Source organism: Crocodylus siamensis, chromosome 5, assembly GCF_052110815.1.
Source record: "Crocodylus siamensis isolate JL-2025a chromosome 5, ASM5211081v1, whole genome shotgun sequence".
In the NCBI taxonomy this organism is placed as follows: Eukaryota; Metazoa; Chordata; order Crocodylia; family Crocodylidae; genus Crocodylus; species Crocodylus siamensis.
Genome location: NC_143399.1, coordinates 127,185,852 through 127,200,786, shown reverse-complemented (window position 1 = coordinate 127,200,786; position 14,935 = coordinate 127,185,852). Strand labels below are relative to the sequence as shown.

Genomic DNA, 14,935 nt, shown 5'->3' with positions numbered 1-14,935 from the left:
ACCCTTCTCGTTGCTTAGGAGTCAGTCTTAATTCCTCATATATTTCTATTAGCTCTGGAGAGCTGAGAAGATACAAAACTCAAACCTCAGTGTAAGTTCTCCAAATGTATCAATACTTTACTAGAATCTGTTTTCCTGTCATACTGTTACTAGCAGCCTTTGAGCTCCAAAAGGAAAGGGGCCACTGATAAGATTGATGACCTCTGAATGGCTAGAGGATTTAGATGTACAAGTCCCATTAGCTGTAATTAACACTTAAACACAACCCTATTCCCCATAGCATTTCTTTATCCATAATGTGCATATCTCAGTTATACCAATGTAAATCCAGAGTAACTCTGCTGAAATAAATGCAGGTATTTCAGATTTACAAAGTTCATCTGAAATAAAAATTGGGACTACATAAGTTTGAAGTCACAACTTGCCCTAGGGGCAAAATATTCCTCCCATCTACACCAACAGTGGGTATGCCTACATTTGCATTAACACACTTCAGTCAGTTTGCATTAAATCTAGTACCTCCAGGTATGTATACATGAGCAGGGAGGCTGCTCCGGCGTACTGTATTTACAGTGCATCAATTAATTGAGTCTGCTGCAGCATGGCAATTACTAGCCAGCATTTTGTAGATCAGTGTCCCTGCACTTCAAAATAGTGGCAGGGTGCTTTATCTAAAGCTCATTTGATCAGTTTTAGATAAAGCACCCCCACCACCATTTTGTAGCATGGGGATGCTGCTACACGAGACACTCTGGATGCTTTAATTAGACCGGCTCTCAGAGACACTCTAATTAAAGCAGCCCTTAAACACACATTCCCAGAGCATGTGTATAAATGTCCTTCAGGTATCTCTACCTGTGCACTTTAGTGTGCAGTAGACTATTTTACTGTGCATTAAAGTGTCACGTAAAAAAGTGACATTATGTTAATGCACAGTAAAATAGTCTACTGCACATTGAGCATCACTAAAAAACTGTGCACATGTGCTACTGCACATTAGCATAGTCTAATGTGCATTAATTTAGTACTGCACATTGGAGGTACTAAATTTAATGTGCATTAGAAAAGGCAGGTGAATGCACATGTAGACACACCCTCCATTGTGAGGTACCAGGAAAAAGTACATTAGCCTGTCTTAATGTGTATTCAATAATAGAAATACAAAGACCTTGCCCTTTTGCAATTTACTGTGTGGACTTGATTGTAAGCCATTACTTACATGCTCAGAGGTATTTATTTCAAAGGAGAAAAAAATGCTTTTAGTTTTGAAAAAAGTATATATTTATACAGCATGTGCATCTAGCACATCTATTCAGTATATAGGGCATGTGTAGATGAAACAGGGGCCCTAAATTGAAGCGGTGGGTTTTTAAAAACACTGCTTCAATTTAGAGCCAGGTAAACCCCCATGTCATGCATACACCCATGCACTTACCTACCTCTTTGGCGGCAGAGAGGGGAGGGTGATCTGCAGGCGGGTGAAGCAGTCCCTGGGCTGCAGGTGGGGAGCTGGTGCTTCCCTCTGCGACAACAGTGCCTCCCCCCTCCCTCCCCACAGGTGGCACCCAGCTTGGGCAGTCCTTGGAGGGAAGCACCGGGCCCACACAGGCAGGTTCCACTGCCAGGCAGGCAGGCTCCAAGCTGCTTCCAGGCTACCTGCGCGGGCTTCCTGCAGAGCCCCTGACCTGCATGAAGCACAGTATTTCACTCTGCAGCTTTAGGGCAGCAAACTAAAACTTCTTAGAAGAGTTTTAGTTTGCTGCACCCCAAGTCATTTAAGGCACATTACGCCCACAAATTTGCTACAGTTGCTGGAATTACTGCGCAATACACCACCAATGTATGCAAAAACCAACACCATTAAAGCAGTGCAAAAGCATTTAACTCGCTTTAAAGTGTCATGCGCACATGCCACTCATTTCGTCTACCCACGGCCATAGTTATTTACTAGTATAAACCTAATATAAATGAAAGGAGAATCAGACCAAGTGTACATACTGTCATCCCATTCACATTCTCATTAATCCTTGCAGGCATAATATGTTGTCTGTCTCAGAGGCCCCCCTATAAGTCTAGTAGGATAGTGAAGATGGAGTCTTGTTTCCCCAGCGTTTGCTGCTGTAGTCATTGACTGCTAGGAAAGGTGGGTCATTGTCTGTGACACAAGCACAGCCCCACAAAAGTCAATAGAGGTGCAATTGAAATTTGGCCAATTTATAAAGAAAAAAAATCTTACTTATAGCATGTATTACTCAACTGCAACTGGAAGAGTGATTTTTAATCTTTGTGATTTCAATAGCAGTAATGACCTCATGACTACCTAACTGCAGCTCTCTGCTTCTCTAGTCAGTCACAAAATGTCAGAAGAAGCCTTTGCTTTCAGGCATTAATTGCTGGCATTAAACCTAATTCTACTTTGACCTACACCCTGTATAGCCCCATTCACTCCAGCTCTGTTAAAAGGAGTTATAAGTGTAAGCCTGAAATAATTTTGTTTATAACGTTAACAAGAGATATTGAAAAGTCTGACCCCATGGCTGTTTGGAAACACCAGAGAATTCCCTGACCTGTGGTTATAGTTGCTCCCCCACGTTCAGTGCCTTGAAAGCTGACACTACAGGAAACATTGCCCCTGAAAGCAACTTCTAGAGAGACTAATATTTTGTCATCAGCTTAATGACATCCTTCCCCGAAGTGCTTCCTTCAGAAGTAGCAGTTGATTGGATTTAATCATCTAGCCAATGTAAATCAATATCAATCAATTTTTAGTACAGCAGCATGCAAACCAGATTAGCTACTCAAATAACCAACATCTACATGCATACTCTCAAGTACAGGCATTTTTCCTAACCCTCTGAATAATAGTCTTAGCAACTCTGAATAATAATTACAATAGTAATAATCGGTATTGTCCTGGGACAGAACCTCCTAAACCTGAAAAGCCAAATAGAGCCATAGGATGGAGAGAGGAAAATACAAGTTTTACTCAGTCTTATGCAACTGTAATCAGCCTTCTGTTTGATTCTTTTAGGTCACTGGTTAAATGTATGGAAAATATTGATTTTGTTTAATTAAATTATCTCTGTGAATTTGACAGGGACAAATGCTAAACATGGACTGCGCTGTAAGGCTTGTAAGATGAGTATCCATCACAAGTGCACAGACAGTATTGGACAACAACGTTGCATGGGCAAACTGGTAAGCAAGCACCTCTGTATAAATTGAACACTGTCACAGCCCCTAGGAAATCTATCCAGTCCATATATTCTTCCCCGTTAGCTCTTACCACATGAACAGAGTCAATTGGTATATTAACTAAGATGGAATTTGTTTAATTTAAAAGACTGACATTATGTCACGATGCATTTTTTAGACCCATACTCGTTACTACTCAAGAAGCTGAGATAACACACACGGTTTCTGTATAGTTGTATGACTGTGGGTATTTGATTGCATGGCTCTGATTCATCTAGACACTGCATTTTTTTCATTGACTCACTGATTAGTATATTCTCTATAGTGTGAATCTCTCAATAAATTCTACAAGTTAATAAAAACTGTTAGAATTACAGCTGACTTAAATTGTTGATAAATATCCTACAAATATTAGTATATTGATTTTTCTACCTTCAGAATTTTATAGAAACAATGACTTAGCTGGAAAAAACAGGTTCTATTTTGCAGGGATAGTAACAATAATTTTTAGGGCTCCTAAATAATGTCTAACCATTAGATCGAAGAATGTAACCTGTGATGGTGGAGAGGGAGGTGTTGATGGTGGAGAGGGAGGTGTTTTCCTTTTTGTCCCTTATGCAGCAATCTCATACTTTCCTCTGATATGTCAGTCACTCCTTACTGACTGAGAGAGTGTATATGGCTAGCTGAACTTTATAGCTTCTCTTATATGACAGTGAGAAAGTCCTTAGGTCCCTATATTCCATGCTTTGTGGAAGAAAAAGGCCCATAGTAATATGAAAATCCAACCTGTTTTAGATTCCCAGAAAGAAGAGAAAATGCTTGCATTTCAAACTGCTTGAGTTTTATTGCAACTATTGCACAAATGTTAGTGTCAAAAGAGAAAAAGCAATTCAATCTTATGGCACCTAGGACCAAACACAGGCTAGAACATATAGATTGAAACTCTGACCCCACTTTCAGTTACTTTAGTGAAGCTGGGACATCTACCCCTACTCTTTCAGGGCCTTCTTTCACAACCTGTGTACAGTGAAGGTGCATGTTCATAGCACACTGCAGCACCTGGCAGAGATACCTGTGCTACCTCACTGGGTACAGCCATGTTAGCAAGGTTCTCTATCCTGGTTAATATACCCTGCTTCTCCGTGGAACAAGTTTACATAGACCCAAGAGCTGTACTAATACAGCTATGCTGTTCCGTGTACCTAAGCTATTTGGGTTATCTTTGCACAGCACTTCATTGTACCATGTAGCCATCACCTAAATTCTATTAATGCCAATGGAAGTTACACAAGAGGAAAAAAGTAGTCCATTTAAATCGGGTGGGAAAAATGCGGGCTGGGGGCTGGATGCGGCCCACCAGGCCATTCTATCCAGCCCTCAAGGCCCCCCCAAAATTAAGAAAATTAATATTTATCTGCCCCTGGCTGCCTGTCATGCAGCCCTCGATGGCCTGCCAAAACTCAGTAAGCGGCCCTCCACCTGAAATAATTGCCTGCCCCTGATTTAAATCATCCTCATAGTCATGGCCTGGGGCTTTCTGGAGTCGCATGCGATGCTCTCAAAATTTCATAGGTACTGAAAAGTGCAATTGCTTATCTAGTACAACTTTCAGTTCATGTAACTTTCGTCTAGTTGAACTTTCAGTTCATGTAAATCAAGTAAGATTTTAGAAGAGGTGAGCCTCAGATTATGCCAACAAAAACTATGTTGGTCATTTATTAATTATGTATAAACAGTTCTAAAGGCCACATTTAGAACTGGTGGGAGTAGACACAGCTGTTGAAGTCATTGAGCTCTGAATCTGGCCTGTTATTAAAATAAGGCTGAGTATTAGTCGCACAGTTTTCCCACACTAAGGAACCCCAGTATTCCTTCTCAGTTTTTCTGTTCATACTGATGCCTACTAGCAGTTGCAGAAGTTCCATATAGCATTAGTTCTTGGGGTACAGTAGATATGCATGTCTCTCCAAAACATTTCTTTGGCAATTTAGAAAGGGTAGTGTTAGGGTGCGGCTGTGGTCATAATAGTCCAGGAAATATGTGAAAGAGGATTTATGTAGGTGAGATCTTTCATTAGAGCACGGCATAAACTGAGACAAGCTGTCGAATGCACTGCATTCTTGCTCGGGTCTGAGGAAAGAGCAGGCACAGCAAGGGCAATTTGGAAAAGATCATTTTTAATGAGTGCGGCAGTGACCTAGTCATGCAAATTCCTTACTGATTCTAGTTTGACCCTGCATGTGACATCTGGAGGGGAGCCCACTTCAGGTAATATTAACTAGCTACAAACTATAAGGAATGATAAGTCAATCTGAGGGTGTTGCCTATATATGTGGTAATAACGGTGTTCTGGACTACTGAACTTAGCTTGTCTTTGGTCAAGAAATTTATTAACCCAAAATATTGAATCATCCTAATGATAAGATTTCAACAGCAATCGTTGTTTGCATTCTCTTGTTTCAGGATTCAGGCAAAGGCGCAGCTTTCATTTGTTATGCTGCATATTTTTCATGAGCTTTTGAGGGTAGTTTGGTTGTATCATTTGAAAGGTGTTGTCGCATAGACCCAAATTCTGCTCTTTTGATCTATAGTGGTATAGGACCAAAAAGGCAATGGAATCAGTGCTGTTCTACTAGTCAAAGAAAGGTGGGCTTCTAAAAGCCAACAGAAAAAACCTCTACCTCTTTGGCATGCGTGCATATCTGGGAGCACATGGACTGGAGTTGAGATAGGGCAGAATGGAGGCCTGCCCGATGGATCCAAAACTCTGTAAAATCATTGGCCAAATATTGCTGAATGAGTGGGAAGGAATTGAGCCATCACAAAGCCATCAGTCTGCATAAAAGGCTCCTGGAGAGACTAGCTGGCTATGTACAAGAGAAGAAGGTTAGCCCTAAAAGTCGTATTTGTGGAGATGCAGTTCAAGTTGCAAAATGGGGCATTACCAGGAAGGGGTAAAGATTAAAACAGGTCATTAGAAAAGCAGTAATGTGTGGAGCCTTTAATTAGTGGAGCAAGAATGCTGTCTTTTATAATTCAGCATTTCTGCTATAATTACTTTTTCACTAATTAAGAGTAGGTTTCTGAAAGCTGAAGCTAAAATTGGATCCCACAAACCTACACTGGCAGCCATCCTTCAAGTAAATATTAAGAGACAGAAATGAGTTGTTTCTAGGAGGGAAAAAAAAAATCCCTGTTCTATGCACCCTGCAGTGATTCATTAGGGCCTAACAGATACTGTGTTCCTCCTCTTTACAGTTTTCAGTGAGAAGTAGGGTTATACCACTAGCAGAACAGCTGACAACATTTCTGTCACTCTGTGTTGCTACATCAATCATGTCAGTGATGCACATCACATGTTTCTCTGTTTCACTCTAGCCAAAGGGATTTCGACGTTACTACAGTTCCCCACTGCTCATTCATGAACAGTTTGGCTGTATCAAAGAAGTGATGCCTATTGGTGAGTCTTGATTGCTTTTTATTTTACTCTTCCTTTAGCTGTGCTTTGCAACAGCACAACAGAGACTTAGATTTACTCTCCACAGTAATATCTACTCTCAACTACTCTTCCTGCTTCTTTCTGTACGGGTGACCAGATGTTCTTCTGCCATCTCAGACAAGCAGAATACAGATGTAAAAAAAAAAAGATGTAGTGAACTGGTTTATCTGAACCCACAATCCAAATAACTGCTGTCACATTTATTGTGACCAACATTTGAGCTCAAAGCAGGAATTCAAAAGAAGAGCAGGTTGTGTACTGCCCCAGTGCAGGTTTGAGCTGAGAAGAAGTATGGGAGTTATGTATGTTAAAACAGCAGAGAGCAATGCTTTACATTGGCTTGATCATGCATTTGAATGAATAATTATGCTTCCTTTCTTATGCACCTTCTTTTCACATCTTTACTTTCCACATATTATATATTTCTATAATTTGTTCAAATATTTAAGCTTTTGGTTGAACCAGAGTAAAAAATTAAATTAAAGTTACATTAAATATTGAAATAAAAAGTATGTAATTGGGGGGGGGTGAACAAAACTTTCCACATGACTAATTTGACCAATAGAAATGGACAGCACAGAAGCTATACACTAAATTAAGTAACATCTACATCTAAGAACAGCCGATGTACTAAGCGTTTTGCTGTTTTGGTCTATGTAATGTTAAAGATCCCCTGGCCTTTTCATAAGAGTTCAGTTTTCCAGTTCTAAGCCAACATTTCCCTTTCTCTTTCCCTTTCCGTATATTGTACTGTTATGCTGTATTCTAACTGGTTATTGCCCTATACCCCAGGGGTGCTGCACTGCAGTGATGTTGTATATCAAGGGTCCACAACCTTTAGCTAGTGTCAGCTGGAACTTGTTTTCCAGTCATTGCTGCAGGCCAGAAGGCTCTGCCTCTCCTCCTCCTCTGAGCAGCCAGCTGCCAGATTCCTGACCCTACCTGCAGCAAGGGTCAGCTCAGATGCTGTGGAGCGACAGGCTGTACAGTGGAGGGGAGCACTTCAGATTGGATGGGCAGCTGGCACAGTGTAGCTGTCACACTGATTCCTCTTGCTACACTGGATGTCTTTTTGGGCCAATTCTAGCCTGCATGTCACAGGTTGGTAACCCTTGCTGTATATTCTACAGGTCTTGAACCCAGGTCTCTGTTTTGCCAGTATAAATTTATTGACTTTTAACCATTTTATATCCATTTATATCAATGTAATGAGATCAGAATCAGGTCTATAATTTCTGAAAGTGTTTTGAAAGGCACGATATACATATAAGAACTTCATCTTACAGTGATAACCATGTGGACAGGCCCTCTGCACACCCACCCACTGATTTTGCTTGTGCTGGCCATAGGCACAGGAAGTCTTCTCCTGTGATGGCTAAGGCAGGATCAGGGCCACATTATCTTTGCATCATTTTTTTCTGATTCAAGTGAAACATTTGTTTGTTGTTTTAAAGTTTGAGAAGTGCTCATATGCTGCTGAGACACAAAGAGGGACTAAACTTCTACAAGATCACTCCATAAACTGCCAACATCCTTTTTTTTTTATCCTCCTGGGAGTGGGAAGTGGGGAGAGGGTCAAGGAAGGAACTAGAGCCAGACAAAGGGAGGAGCAGTGCATCATGGAGGTCCCCACAGAAGATGTGAGAACAGTTACAATAGTTCTGTTAACAAGAAAAGTGGATACAAGTGGAATCATTTCCATAACAGTGATGCACTTATTGTGACTAAAGCAGGGGAGGAGGGTTAGGAATGAAGTGGGGAGTTTCTTTTAAAGAGGGATTAGGGAATAGAAGAGGAATGAAGTGTCTAACAGAAAAAGAGCAGCAAGAAAGCAAAAGCCACTTCCACTGAAGTTTGATTTCTCCAGATCCTCTAGATGGAAGGATTCTTCCATGCTCATTGAGCACATGTGTGATGGGTCTACCATGTTTGTTGTTCTTGTCTCCCACCATAAAGGTACGTGTCATTACATCTCAAGAGTGAAGGTGAGTCATGGGCCCATTTTTTCATGAGTTTATCTGCGTCTTGCCTCTTCTGTTGCAGCCTGTGGCAATAAGGTTGACCCTGTCTATGAAACCCTCCGCTTTGGAACTTCTTTGGCACAGAAAACCAAGAAGGGCAGCTCTGGAAGTGGATCTGACTCACCCAAGAGGAATTCTGTAAGTGTTGTATTTCATCATTCATTTTCCTTTTGAAAGCCCACAGCACACTCATTCATAGCCACCACTGCTGACTTTCCATCCGGAAAAAAAAGCCTACATTTCAGGCTTTTAAAAACATCTACCCCAGACACAAAGAACAATGGAAATTAAACAGGTAGACTATTCTGTTATATTTGCATTTGTGCTTCTCAGTTTCAGTGTGTAGTTGTATTGCCCAGAAGAAGAATTGGGGTTGAATTGCAGCTCCACCCAGAGGAGGAAGAGTAGCAGCTGACTGATACGGGGTCCCTGATATGGATGGTTCATTCAGAAGATAAAGGAGGCAGCTCATATGTCCTTACTTTTATACACAGGTGTCTAAACCAGCCCATGGTTAAGTCCCTAGTGAGTACAGCTAGGGCATTTTTTTCTCAGTTGCTGAATGTCCACGACTTCAAGTGAATTCAATGAAAACTTCAAGGATTGGCACCTCTGGAATGCGGGTCCCAAGAAAGTACTTGCCTGTTGTTCAAGAATAGCTGGCTGATTATATGATGCCAGCTCACCTCCTCATTAAAAAAGTCTGTAAGCAAGATGTCTCAGAAGGGTTGAAGGTTAGGGTGATGAAGGAGGAGGCAAGGTGGTTAAATGACAATCTCCATATAGTAGTAAGGCCTCTGCAATGGAAAAGGGTACATTTACCTCGGAGAGAAATTCAGTTTAACCTAAAATCTCACAGGACTTTGCCCCAATTCAGCAAAGTGTTTCAGTATACACTTGACGTTAAAATTGTGCTTGTATGTATCCATGTTCATTATAAGACTTAAACCAGGACTTTGCTGCAGCCTTAAACACAGATTTAAATGCAGAGATAAACGGCAGTCTCACTTATACAGATAAACTTCTAAACAAATATGTGAAACTAATTCAAATAGGCAAACTCAAGCTAATCCAAACAAGACCATACAATCTTTTGTCAAAGCTGGGTAGGATGATAGGTTCAAGAAGCTGAATGAAGGCGTTATACCCTTCATTCAGTTCCTTTTTATTTTCAAAGAAACTTAATATTTTCCTCCTTCTTTAAAACCAAAAACAATTCTAGCACCTTTCTTACAGTGCCTATACCTCTTTCTTTCACTTATTTAATTTATACTGGAACAGCAGTTCTTCAAATGTAATTATTATCTGCTAGGTCAATAACGCATTATGTTAAATTATGAATGAATACTCGTGCATTGAAAACATAAAGACAGAGTCAGCTTGCCCTGGAGGTTTGATAATAGCAAGGTGGTGAGTAGGTGTAAAATACAGAATGCCAGTTTGTTGTGGCATTTTCTCCTGGGAAGTTAGACAGCGGATTTAACGCAGCACATGTCAGTGCATAGATGATAGAGAAAACTGCAAGACAGCTACATGAAACTATACGTTTTCCTGATTTAAAGCCTTTACTTTGGAACAATGGGCATACGGTTGTGAGCCAGCAATGAGTGAGCACTTATAGAAATAAAGGTCACGGAATATTTTACTCTTGCTTCTCACCTCCCATGGCTCTGCAGACCTGGTCCTTGAGGGTCTTTTGTTCCATTGTGATCACAATGGAAGTTGTGAATTATGTACTTGGGTATTCCTAGCGCAGCTGCTAAGTTTATAGGTGATGCAAAACAGGGACTTGCCCTTGAGACCTTTAGGAGGAAAGCATAGCAATACCAACTGTTACCAGACTTCATGTTAGACTTCAGGTAGTGGCACTGAATTTATAAATGTTTAAACAAGAATAATCCAGTCTCTGAAGAGCCCACTTATTGAGCATGGCAATATGCAACTTCAAGCACACTACAAAGAACAACAGAAAAACTTTGCATAAACTTTGAGAAAAATGTTGTGTAAAAAATCATGCTAATCTGCAGTAAAGTTAAGCTACTGCGCATTAAGCATCACTAAAAAAAAAGTGTGCTTTTGCTGTATTGGGGCAGCCTAATGCACATTTATTTAGTGCCTCACATTAGAGGTACTAAATTCAATGTGCATTAATGAACATGTAGATACACCCAGTGACAGCACACACAGGGCACATCTACATATACGTAAATGTGTCATTGTTACAGTGCATTAAGTTTAGTAAATGTAACAACAGATACTAACTCAATGGACAGTAACTGGTGCTACTACACAATAGTGCCAGCACATGGTCTTTTAGTGATACTAATGGGCAGTAGACAAAATCTACTGAGCATTAGCACAGCTTCTGCCATAATGTGCTAATGCACAGTAGAATAAGTCTACTGTGCATTTAGCGTCTCATATAGATGCACCCGCAACTTAGCCTAATTTAAAATACAATGCAATAAGCCAGAAAGAGAACAGAAAGCCTTGCATAGATCTTACATAATCTTGAGGGCAGAGTGTCTCCTTGCAGCCAGGTATGCAGAAAGTCCTTCTGGGGGATCTGCAGATGTTCTTAGGTGACAAGGAGGAGATCCCACAGGTCTCTTCTCTGCCTGGATTTTATAAGCGAAACTGTACCTCCTTCTGGGTGCCATGCTTTTCACATCCCTCACATATCACATACCCCTCACAACTCTCATGCATTCAGTGTATGTCTCTTCTCAGATATTCCAGTCTTAAAATGTTAATGTAGTTCCCTACTTTCTTTGGTTTCCCTGTACCAGCCCAAGCAGTCCAGGAACCTTCCCTGCTAACTTAGGGTTGCCACATAGCCCCAGGCTACATTTGTAATGATTGTGCAAGGTGTTTGCCAACACAACCAGAATGTAGATGTCTTGACTTGATGCCTTGATCAAGTCATGTCTAACACTCCTATCATGTTTGTCATTTAAAAGCAATGGACAAGTCAGTCAATTTATAATATTTTTTTTTTTACATGGTATGTTTATAATTTCCATATAAATCTGTTTTTAAATCCAGGAACCTGAAAATGCTGTTGGGGTTTTTTTTTCTAATTTAATAAACAATCTGTGCCAACAGCCCCATATTTATAAACAACCCTACAAAAACAATCATTATGTGTATGGATGTTGAAGAGGGTGGACATCTTTGCTAGAGAACAAATATAGCTTTTCATCCTCCAAACAGCTTTGTTACAAACAGTAGTGAAAGGAAACAATACTAGGACATTTGAAAGTATTCCATACCTTTGGTGTGAACCTTTATGTATAGCTAGGGTGCACTTTTTGCTCTATCTTTTTTCTTGCAATGTAAGTACAGGCCTGCAAAGCAGTTGTTTTCCTTGTATATACACAGTAATTGCAGAACATTGTAAGAAATTAAATGGTAGGGTGAAATGTTCAAGAGCACTTCAATAAAAAGTTATTAGGAAATGAAGAAGGCTATACAAAGGATAACAGCTTTTCACATGAGAAAAAATCTTAGACTCTCAATTTAGAGAGATGTTTTTAAAATAATCTCCAAAGTAGACAGGTGGGTAGAGTTTAGAAAGTGAAGTTTCTTAGGTCAGATTCTGAAAGCTTTGTATTGAGTATCTCCTGATTCCAGCAAAGAGACTCATGTAAAATTGCTATTCATCTCACTAAAGCGTATAAGATCAGGCCTTTAAACAATATGATTTTGAAGCCTGAAACTATACCAATAAAATACCTTCTCTAAAATAAATTAGGTGCAGGGGATTGTCCTGGGCCCATTGTTGTTCAATGTTTTTATTAAAGATTTAGATGCTGGAACTGGGCATTTCTTGAGTAAGTTTGCAGACTACAAAACTGGAAAGGATTGCAAATACATTGGAGGACAGGAGCACTATTTCAAAGAATCTTTACAGATTGGAAAGCTGGGCTAAAACTAAAAGGATGAAGTTCTGTTCTGACAAATACCAAGTGCTACACCTCAGGAAGAAAAATCAAAAATACAAATACAAAATGGGTGACACCTGGCTGGATGGCAACACTATGGAAAAGGATCCGAGCGGCTCGGTAGTTCACAGATTCAATACAAGTCTGCAGTGTGATGCAGTTACATAAAAGGCAAATGTAGTTTTGGTATGCATCAATAGAACCAGTAGATGAAAAACATAAAACATGAAAGTGCTGCTGTACTTGGCACTGATTAGACCTGATCTAGAGTACTGTGTACAGTTATTTTAGGCTCTACATTTTAAAAAGGGCAGGGAGAAGTTAGAGAGGGTTCAGAGGCAGGCAATAAAAATAATAAAGAGCTTGGAAGGCAAGCCACATAAGTAGAAGTTGAAGGCAATAAGCATATTCAGCCTCTGGAAATGGCAATTTAGATGAAGCATGATAGCAGTCTTCAAATACTTGAAGAAATGCCATAAAGAAGAAAGAAAACACCCTTTCTCTCTCGATGAAGAAAGTAGGACATGGACTACCAATGACTTGAACTTGCAGCAAAGTAGGTTTAGATTGGATATCAGGAAAAACTGAGGCAGTGGAGTTGTGGATTTGCCATCATTAGGCATTAGGGTTGTTCAAGAGGAGGTTGGACATACATTGGTCAGATTATCTAGGAGAAGCTATGCCTATGTTCTACTGTGGGTATTTCCCATGCTTTTGGGCTTCTTGGTTGCCACGTGGAGCCAGCAAAGAATAAGTTTTCCCCTCCTGCTGCTCTGTGTGTCAGGAGGTTTTCTATCCCTTTTTCAAAAGCAGTATGTGCAGCTGCAGTCAAGGCTGGGGATTTTGACTGGGGTTTTCCAGTGCTTCTGCTGGGGCTAACTTAGAGCTTCCTAGCTAGATCATCATCCCCATCCTCTCAGAGTCAGGGTGATCTTCATATATGAAGTCAGGAAAGAATTTTACCCCAAAGTCAGAATAATTTGGACTATTTTTTGCCTTCCTCTGTAGCAGGGGGCATGGCCATCTTCTTCAGATCTTTTGAAGATATTTTAACAACCTTCGCAGCCACAGGACTTTTGCTGCCTTTGGCCCCCTGCTTTGCTATGTCTTGCGGTTGTGTCAGGGTTGGGTTTGTAGTTTTGTTAACAGGTTAGAAAATAGATTTGTATAAGACACTTGGATAGGAATGATCCCACAGTGGGTTGGACTAGAACTAGATAACCTCCTGGGATCCCTTCTGACCCTACACTTCTATGAGTCTATGACTAATCTCACTGCTCCACATTCCAGACACTCCTTTCCCAGAGTCACAGGAATAGAGGTCACCTTTGACGTTCAATGTTTGTAATATATTCTTGATTAATAATTGAAAAGTAAATGTTTCAATAAATGGAAAAGCATTTGTATTCTTATGAAACATAACTGCAATTAATTAAGCAACCATTGCAAGCACCAAAAATTGTTGTATATCAAGAAGTTCTTATTAATGCCTATTCTGTTAACTCTTACAACATGTGCTATGTGTACATCTTGTACACAAGACTGAATATTTACAGCTGAAATTTATCCTGAGCTTTCTCCTGCCTCCCATTAACTACTTGAACTGCACCACTTGATATCATGTTAGCAGCAATCACCTCAGGTTGACTTACTCTTCTCTCAATACCGTAGGTGATGCATAAATGGGGGCTGACAGTTGGGGGTCCACAACTCCACTCCACTCCCCACCCCCTCTGCTGCTGGGCATTGGGTCTGGCCAGGCTGCAGGCCTGTGCCCCCAATCCCTATGTTGGCCCAGAAATTGGGGTGGGGATCCCTGCCCTTGATGCATCACAAGGCTCAATACCAAGCTTCTGCATTTACTTAAGGCTCTGATGTGATTTCATTTTGCTTCACTGCTTCTCTTTCTGTCTTATCCCATCTTGTTCACTCATAGACTTCAGACCTGGCAGAAGTTCCTGAGGAAACGGATGGTTCAGGAGGCACATTTGACATAAACAGGAAACGCAGCAACAGTGGTGAGTGCAGGATTTTCCAGCATTTGCAGATGCACAAAAGTGATGGAGTAGCATGAGCAATCAATGTGAACTGTTGCAGCTTTTCCTTATGGCATATTCTGATTTGGGGGGTGATTTGGCCAAAGAATGAAAGGGAAGAATTTGAAAGGTGTTCTTTACCAAAGTGGGTTAATTTCTCAAAGCCTTAGAATCTATAAAAACTGATTTTCTTGAGTTCTGGGTTCACTTCCTCTCCCTCGAACTTACTGTGGCATT

At 40.5% G+C, this 14,935-nt stretch overlaps 1 protein-coding gene across 1 annotated transcript in view; it reads left to right on the top strand.

The window, feature by feature from the left end:
- The window catches only part of STAC (SH3 and cysteine rich domain), a 107,534-nt gene that overhangs the window by 66,313 nt on the left and 26,286 nt on the right, over positions 1–14,935 (top strand). The window contains exons 3-6 of the mRNA XM_090050285.1: positions 3,098–3,198; positions 6,577–6,658; positions 8,741–8,856; positions 14,599–14,680. Coding sequence (XP_089906411.1) covers positions 3,098–3,198; positions 6,577–6,658; positions 8,741–8,856; positions 14,599–14,680 — 381 coding nt within the window. The remainder of the gene's footprint in view (positions 1–3,097; positions 3,199–6,576; positions 6,659–8,740; positions 8,857–14,598; positions 14,681–14,935) is intronic.